General features: G+C 42.4%; 1 protein-coding gene across 2 annotated transcripts in view; it reads right to left on the bottom strand.

Annotated features, from left to right (window-relative positions):
* Positions 1-1,611: 1,611 nt before the first annotated feature.
* Positions 1,612-9,073, bottom strand: part of Deptor (DEP domain containing MTOR-interacting protein) — a 146,957-nt gene continuing 139,495 nt past the window's right edge. For both annotated transcript variants that reach the window (NM_145470.3, NM_001037937.3), the window contains exon 9: positions 1,612-8,878. In NM_145470.3, the coding sequence (NP_663445.2) occupies positions 8,750-8,878 (129 nt within the window). In that variant the 3' untranslated portion in view covers positions 1,612-8,749. The remainder of the gene's footprint in view (positions 8,879-9,073) is intronic.

The raw sequence follows: 9,073 nt of genomic DNA, 5'->3' as shown, positions 1-9,073 counted from the left end.
ACTCTCTCCTACACTTGTACGTAATTCCCCAACACAGAATTATATATTTATCAATTGATAGAAAAATTCATAAGAAATTAGAAGCACAGGGTAACCCCCTTCCAACAATGACCTTCATGATCTGAAGTTTCCTAAGAAAGATAAAAGCTTCCCCAAACTGACTGAGTAGAATTTCATTTCTGTAGAGCTAGAATATTGCTGATTCAAGGCCAAAATTATCCTGGGTGTTCCCATCAGTAGCCATTTATCATCTATCTATATCTGATCTTCCACACTTTTGTAAAGAAAAAAAAAACTGCTTACTTTGTGTGTGTGAGTGTTTTGTTTGCACAGCAGAAGAGCTTATTGGATCCTATGGGACTACAGTTGTAGATGGTTGTAAGCCAACATGTGTATGGTAGAATTGAACTCAGGACCACTGAAGAAGAGCCAATGCTCTTAACTCCTGAGCCATCTCTCTGGCTCCTGGTCTTCCATTCTTTTAACTTTTAGTTAACATTTGCGGGGACTAGAGAGATGGTGCAGAGGTTAAGAGTACTGGCTGTTCTTCTAGAGGTTTTGAGTTCAATTCACAGCAATCATTTATAATGAGATCTGGTTCTCTCTTCTGGCCTGCAGGAGATGCACACATGCAGCAGAACACTGTATACATGAGTAAATACATCTTTAAAAAATTGTGGATGCCACTAGATTGACTCTGAGACCCTTAGTATACAGTTCCCTGCTTTGCTGTAACTGCCTGTCTGATAACCACATTGAGGTACCTAAAGGCACTGTCTTAGGACTTTTTTAAAAAAATATTTATTTTGTGAACCTGAGTGCGCGCGCGCGCGTGCGCACACAGTGTATGTGTTTGCAACACTGCTATAGGTACCTGCAGAGTCCAGATGACGACTTGGGATCCCTAGAACTACAGTAACGGGTGCTTGTGAGCTGGCCAACATGGTTGTTGGGAACTGAATTAGATGTCTCTGCAACGGCAGCAAGTACTTGCAACCACTGACCCATCTCTCCAGCCTCCCCTGCCTCTTGTTTTGTGACAAGCCCATGTAACCCCTTGCCACTGTGAAACATGTCATTTGGGTCAACTTAACTCCCACGTCCTGGATAATGTCACTCATGACTTGATAAGCATAGATTCTCCTATTCACTTTGGAGAACAGATCTGCGCTTTGTCGAGTCCTCTGCATAGAGAGGCAGTGCTTTGGCACCAAGTAAGTATGGAGGCAACTTTTCTAATGCAGTTTTCCAGGCAGAAGACACTCAGAAACTATCACTGAGCATACCCATAAAGAAACTTGGTTACTCTTGCAAGTAAGACAGAATCCCATGCGTTTTCTCTATTCAGTCAGAAGATCACTTTGAGCCGGGCGTGGTGGCGCACACGCCTTTAATCCCAGCACTCGGGAGGCAGAGGCAGGCGGATTTCTGAGTTCGAGGCCAGTCTGGTCTACAAAGTGAGTTCCAGGACAGCCAGGGCTATACAGAGAAACCCTGTCTCGAAAAACCAAAACAAAACAAAACAAAAAAAAAAAACCAAAAAAACAAGATCACGTTGATGTGAATAAAAAATGGCCAGTTTGTTTTCAAAGAGAGAAAAAGTCAGCACTTGGTAATTTTTAAAAATGTAACATTTATTTCATGCTACTGTGTTTTCATACAATCATCTTAAGTATTATGGTACAGTTTTATTAAAGATAGCAAATCACACTCAAGAAATTTTAAAATAAAGCCATATATTAAGTACTTTTAAACTTATTTAACAATACTATATGCGATCTTTGACGGCAAACTTCATTTTGGCATACAGCTCATTTGTCCTTTTGGTTCTGCAGTGAAGAAATATGCATCATACCTGAAGTTCAGGTGGCAGGAAATCATTATTAATGTCAATCATCAATTTCAACCAGTCAGAAACACCACAGTGCTCTGGAGTTATTCTGATCATTTATAGTCAAAGTAAAACAGAATTCATAGCAGCCAGAGTCAGTACCAAGGGTTCAAAATTGGCCTTGAAGTTGACTATCTCCACAATACATTTGAAAGGAAAGATTTGGAAACTCAGGAAATCCATTTGAATAGAAAGCAGTGATATTCTTAACCTGGTGTCTGTCCTTCCAAAGCAGAGGCACCTGTCACGTGATCTATAAAGTCAGCCACACCTCATCTAGGCAAAGATGGCTGATCTTCCTCACATTCCCTTCCATTTCTCAATGAATTTCCTTATTATGTCTTTTGGGTATCACATGTAGCCCAGGCTAGCCTTAGATGTGGTGATCCTTCTGTCTCTGCAGTGCTTCGATTAGAGGTGTGAGATACTAGACCTAATAAATTAGTTTTTAGATAGGGTCTCTGTGTATAGCCAGGATAGCCTCAAATTCCATTCTCCAGCACGAATCTTTGTGCTGTGAGCCACCCTGCCCAGTTGTAATTAAACTTCAGAAGGCAGAAACAGTAAAAAAGATAATGCAGTTTTCATTTTAATAAAAAAAAAGCCCTTCTAATTCATATACTGTGTTAATGAAGAAACAAAAAACAAAATCTGTCTTTCTATCATCAAAACATAAACACCACACACAAACAAAAAAAAGAGTCTAGAATTTCTTATCTAGTTTTGTTTTTGAGACAAAGTCTCTGTAGTCCAGGCTGGCCTCTCACCACAACTCTCCTGTCTCCACTTCCTGAATACTGGGATTATAGGTGTGAGCCTTCTTGCCTGGCTTTGAAAATACATTTTATAAGGGAACAAGGAAGAATATGTCCAAGATGCGCAGTTAAATGTTATCTCAGGCAGTGAATAAGTAAATACCGTTTCCTCTTTGAAGATCACAGACACAAATCCACATGAAGACCAAACTCATTTAAACAGGCATGGTAGCTCGGGCCTATAATTCAAGTCCTCAGGAGGCTGAAGCAGGAGGATGGCTATGAATTTAAGACTAGCCTGTGCTATACTAGAAGTTCCTGGCCAACTTGGAATACATACAGAATAAGACCTTGGTATTTGAAACAAATAACAATAGCAGATGATCCTCCCCCTTCTCTTCAAAGATCCCTGATGCCACTTTTGAGTCCACAGTGCCATAAACCTGTTTCAGCTGAATGACTTTATCCCACAGAAGAATCTACTGTGACAGGGATGGAAGGCAAGAGACTCAAGGAATTCGGCCAAGCTGCACAAGTCTGGGTATAGTCCAAGATTGTTTTATGCCTCATTCACTAATCAATGAGATGATTAAACTGTGTTCTACCCAGCCCAAGCAGCACTGACATTTTAGGACCCATGGACTTGGAAGGTTTTGTTATAAACCAGCCTTCAGGTACATCTCACTCCCATCCAATGGCTGGGTAAGAATTTGATTCGAGAGTCTAAAGCGTTCAATAACTGCATTAAACTAATAATGGCTCCTCTGTATTTATTTTTAGAGAATTAAAATTGGCCACAGATTCTATGCAGGTCTTCTCATAAAAGGTACTGCTTATTTCTCTGTTCCTGGACTCTGGGCTGGTTTTATTTATTAACCCATTTTCAAGTATTTATTCACTTTAATTATATGTATATGGATGTTTTGCATTATATCTATATTTGTGTACCATGTGCGCCCCTGGTACCCAAGAAGATCAGAAGAGGGTGTCAGATCTTGTGCCACTAGAGCAATGGACTGTTGTGAGCCATTATGTAATTTTAGGAAGCAAACTCAAGTCCTCTGGAAGAGCAATCTAGGCTCTTTGCCACTGTGCTCTCTCTCCAGCTAGCTGTTTGAATTGAAGAAAGTCAAAGTGTTTCGTTTCTGAGCTACAGAAGAGAAGGTTGCAGGTTGTCTCTAGATTGTCTGGAACTACACGACCTGGAACTGTGGCTTGGAGTGGTTTGCATGAGGCCATCTGTGTTAGACGGATTTCTCTCACTATAACAAGATACCTGTGGTAATTACCTGATAAAGAGAAAAGGGTTATTTTTGGCTCACAGTTTTTGAGATTTTAGTCCATAACTGATTGGCCCCATTCGGTACTAACTCACCAGTGAGGCATGTGATAAGTCAGGACACTGTGTAGGAGCAAATGGTCAAACCAAATGACTTGTCTCAGGGCCAAGAAATAAATGATGAAAAAAAGCTGGGGTCCCACAGTCCCACCAGGGGCAAACTCCCCAGGTCCCTGCAGTTCTCTCATCAGGTCCTACCACTTCTTCGTTTGCATCTTTGAGGCAATATTTTATGTGGTCTCAGACTTGCTTTGTTACCAAGGATGTCAGTGAATTCCTGATCCTCCTGCCTCCTCCACCCACCGAGTGCTGAAATGTGTGGCTGGTTCTACCTTGTCCCAGTGTTGCCACCCTAGTGAAAAGAACTTATTAACACATGGGACTTTGGGAGACAGACATTCAAGAATCAAATGACAGCAGCTTCCAAGAACAAAAGGCCTCCGACAACTAGCTCACCGAATACAAACGTGTGTGTAGACCTCCTGGCACCTTTGGAGCAGTGGTTGGTCACATCAGCCAAATGCTGACAACCCTCAGAGTCGTGAGCAAATAAAAGGAGCTATTGTGTGATATAGTTTGGGGGTTGCCCATCAGACAACAGTAAGTAGCTAATGTACTATTTTGGGCAAGGAACAGGTGAAGGCTAGACTTTGGGTACCAAACAGTCCTCGATCTGCAGATGCTGAGCGTCTACTGAGGGAGACAGGCATGTGACCAAGCAAGGACATTCTAAAAGTGACTGTGCTCTAATAGAGGTTTGGATGGGATTTATTGGTCTGTAGGAATTTGGAGAATTTAAAATAGGAACATCTTTGGGGATGTGGCAAAGATTTCTCTAAGATGACACACACACACACCCAAAGGAGCTAATAAAAATAATCGGGGGGAGGGGGTGGGCACAAAGAGGGAGAAGTAACATTCTAAAAATAAGATAGCACATATGCAAATACTGAATGAGTCCAACAGGGCTCTAGGGGACCACGAGTATTTATTAATTATTTTATGAGGCTGTGTGTGTTTGCATGTGGAGGAAGGAGCGAGGGAGAGAAAGAGAGAGAGAGAGACAGAGAGAGAGAGAGAGACAGACAGACAGACAGAGAGAGAAAGAAAGATTAATTCCCCGAGGTAGGAAGATTAGTATGAGTTTGAGGACAGCCTATGCTACACAGCAATAGCTTTTTAATTTTTTTTTTTTTATTTTTTGGTTTTTTGAGATAAGATTTCTCTGTGTAGCCCTGGGTGTCCTAGAACAAGCTCTGTAGACCAGGCTGGCCTCTAACTCACAGAGATCTGCCTCTACCTGTCTCTGCCTCCAGAGGGCTAGGGTTAAAGGTGTGCACTATGACCACCAACACCCTATCTTTTTTTTTTTTTTTTTTTTTTTTTTTTGTACCTTGTTTGTTCTCAGTTTCCTTGTCTATGAAAAGAGGACGTGTGTAGGTAACAGTGCCCAAAATGAGTTAGGAGAGCACATCATGGTGGCGAAGGATTATCCTCATGGGGTTAAGAAAGGGAGACTCGCCGGGTGTGTTGGTACACACCTTTAATCCCAGCACTCGGGAGGCAGAGGCTGGCGGATTTCTGAGTTCGAGGCCAGCTGGTCTACAAAGTGAGTTCCAGGACAGCCAGGGTTACAGAGAAACCATGTCTCGAAAAACAAACAAACAAAAAATAAAAAAGAAAGAAAGAAAGGGAGACTCACTGTGACTATATCACATCCTGTAGGGAGACCCGCCAACTGTCACCAATACCCTATCTTTAAAAAAAAATGTTCTCGCTGGTGAGATGGCTCAGTGGTTAAAGAGCATCCACTTCTCTTCGGGAGGTCATGAGTTCAAATCCCACCAACCACATGATGGCTCACAACCACCTGTAATGAAAAACAAATAAGAAATCTTTAAAAAAAAAAAAAAAGTTCTCAGCCAGGCAGTGGTGGTGCACACCTTCAATCCCAGCACTTGGGAGGCAGAGGCAGGTGGAATTCTGAGTTTGATGCCAACTTGGTCTACTGAGTGAGTTCCAGGACAGCCAGGGATATACAGAGAAACCCTGTCTCGAAAAACAGAAGAAAAAAAAATATTCTCTGGCACTTGGTCTTTAAACTGGGGATAAGAAGAACCCTAAGAGGTCAGCCAAACTGTTCTTCACTCCCTCTCTGACAGACAGGGGCTTCTGAGGTTCTGAGTTTGGCTAAAGGGAAATGATAGGATCTAGGGTTCAAGGCAAAGGGCATTTGGAGGTGAGCAGCAAGAAGGATGTAGTAACCCACAAGTACTCCTGCTATCTTGACAGGCAAGGAACACCAAAGACAGAAACTAGCTGAGATTCATCTTCTAAGGTGCTATCGCATCCGAATGTGGGGCTGTGAGCCTGTGTTAGCCCGAGTGTGGGGAGTGTGGGGAGTGTGGGGCTGTGAGTATGTAATCTTACTTAGGAAGTACAGAATCAGGAGCTTGACACTGTCTTAAAACCAACCAACCAAACAGACAGACAGAAATTCAAGCCATGTGGTAAGGCCTCCTATTTAGTAGCCGGGCTGTTTTGAGCATATGACGAACCAACCCACTTAGGAACAGCGTTCGTCATTCACAAGATGGATGATGATGATGGCCCTCACCTCTTAGACCAATAAAACAAGAACAACAGCAAAGTAACCATAAGATCAATAAAACAAGAACAACAGCAAAGTAACCATAAGGTCTTAGCACACCGGAGCGAAGGCTAAACGCAAGGCCTCTAAAGAGGAAGTCTGGGCAGAAAGGCAAGGGGTTGGAGCACTGGAGAAATGCACTGTAGTACATGGTAGTTACAGCAGGTGCTCCAACTTGAAGACCACTGAATTTGCTCAGACCTAGTCTCCCCACTTGAAAAATGAAGGTAATAATATCTATCTTAAAAGGGTGTGAGGAGGAGCAAAGGAGAACGCCGTCAATAAATGCTACAGCAACATAAACAAAAGACTGACAATAGTAATATCAGCCATCCCCATGGCACTTCAAAATCTTGTTTTCTTACTAAAGCTAGAAAAGTTGGATTAACGTGTTAATAAAATCCACTCTACTAATACCAATACATGATTATCACATCTCATTAAGAAATCACTTAGGCATAACTCTATGGCATTACCATCTTGTTAATGCATAACTAGAAAGTTGCATCTCTGTCAAAATTCACTATGTAAAATGGCTCTCATTTGGCACTCTGAGGAATATCCTCTACATACCAATACCCCAATGCACTTCCTTGTCTCCATTTTTGTTTTGTTTTGTTTTCACACAGGGTCCCCTTTGAACACCTGATCTTTCTGCCTCCACTTCCTGGGTGCTGGGATTACAGGAACATGCTACGATATCTGGTTCAAAGGAAGTCTTTTCTAGATCAAGAAAATATTCGTGAGATGAAGAAATCTAAACCAAGATGGAGCTTGTAGTGGCAAGCAGATCCCTAAATTGGCATCACATCCCATGACACGAGAAGGCTTGTAAAAATCCAGGCTAAGAAGGCATTTGGAGTTTCAAGTTTTGTCCCACTAAAGCCAAGTCCCTTAAATGTGGACACTTGCCAAGTGCAATCTTGCCAGAGACTCTGAGTCTTACACAGGTAAGGACAGACCTCTTTGCTTTCACGATCAGTATATTTCACGTGAACACCAAAAAGCTACTGGAGTTGACTTATAAGGCAAAACCACACAGATCCAGTGAGAGCAAAGAGGGGCAGGCGGGTTGGTGGTGGCATCCCTTGTCTATTCCCATCACCCACGGCACAGTGGTCTGTTTTATCTTTCACCTCAAGATGCAACTGAAACAGGCTAAGGTGAAAGTTGGTGACAAAGGCAGAAATTAAGAAGTCAATAGCTGGGGGCTACCTAGCAAGACCTTTTCAAAACAAACAAACAAACAAACAAACAACAACAACAAAACCCCTAAAACAGAGGAAGAAAGTTTACTTTGTGATGACTGCTTCTAAGGTGTTGAATGCTTTAAGGACATTCTTGGAAATTTGTGTTAGCTGGCCACATTTCTGGGGATGCTACTTTTATTTTAAGCTGGATGAAATCTAGACCTACCTAAACAGATTCAGACTAATATTGGTAAAACCTTTTTTTTTTTTTTTTTTTTTAAATTAATGTGGGGTTTCACTATGTTGCCCAGGCTCACATTACTACCAGAACTCAAGTGATCATCCTCCTGCCTCAGCATCCTAAGTAGCCCAGATTGCAGGTGCTGGTTCCTTATTCTTACCACACAAGCACAGTAGGCATGACGTAAAATATGTAGTAACTATTCTATGACCTTCTAAAAATGGCATTTTTCCATGTTGCTAATTTGGTTTCACAACAACTTCCCGAAAACATGAAGAACAATGATTGAGAACTCTAAACTGGGCTTTGGTGCGTGTGTGTGTGGTGTGCATGTGTGTGTGTGTGCATGTGTGTGGTATGTGCACTTGTGTGGAAAGATCCCGAGTGTGGTTTTTGAGACAGGCACTCACACTGTTAGTAGACGCTTGCCTTGAATTTGCAGCACTTCTGCCTTGCCCTCCTGAATGCTGGGATTATAGACTTGAGCCACCAAGCCCCTGCTGTGTTTTGGTTTTTAAAGATATGTAACCTGGTTCTTCCACATTCAAACAGCGTATGAAAGACAAGGTGCATATGATCAGAGAAAAGATCTGCAATGTCCCAATTATCCATGTGCCTGGCAGCCTTGCCTCGCCACTGTTGTGTTGTTCTGGGATAGGGGACAAGCAGGGATGTCTCTGTGCTCAGCAGTCCAACTCCTCCATGACTTCCATGACAATTGTCCTTGGGCCTGTCAGAATCAGATTGCTCACGGTGCGGTAGTCTACATTCAGCACGTTGAGGCCATTGACAGAGACGACAAACTGACAGACCTGAGGGAATGATAAAAAGAAAGGTCAGTTTGGGTTGAGGCTACAGCTCAGTTGTTAAATTGCATGTCCACGACGCCCATAATCCCAGTGCTGAGGGGGAGGGGGCAGTAGGTCCAGAAGTGGTTATTCTAGGCTACATAAAGGGTTCAAGGGCAACCTGGGATAAATGAGATCATGTCTCAGATACAGGTGCAC

Source organism: Mus musculus, chromosome 15 (genome assembly GCF_000001635.26).
Source record: "Mus musculus strain C57BL/6J chromosome 15, GRCm38.p6 C57BL/6J".
Lineage (NCBI taxonomy): Eukaryota > Metazoa > Chordata > Mammalia > Rodentia > Muridae > Mus > Mus musculus.
This window is presented reverse-complemented; position numbering and strand designations above follow the sequence as displayed.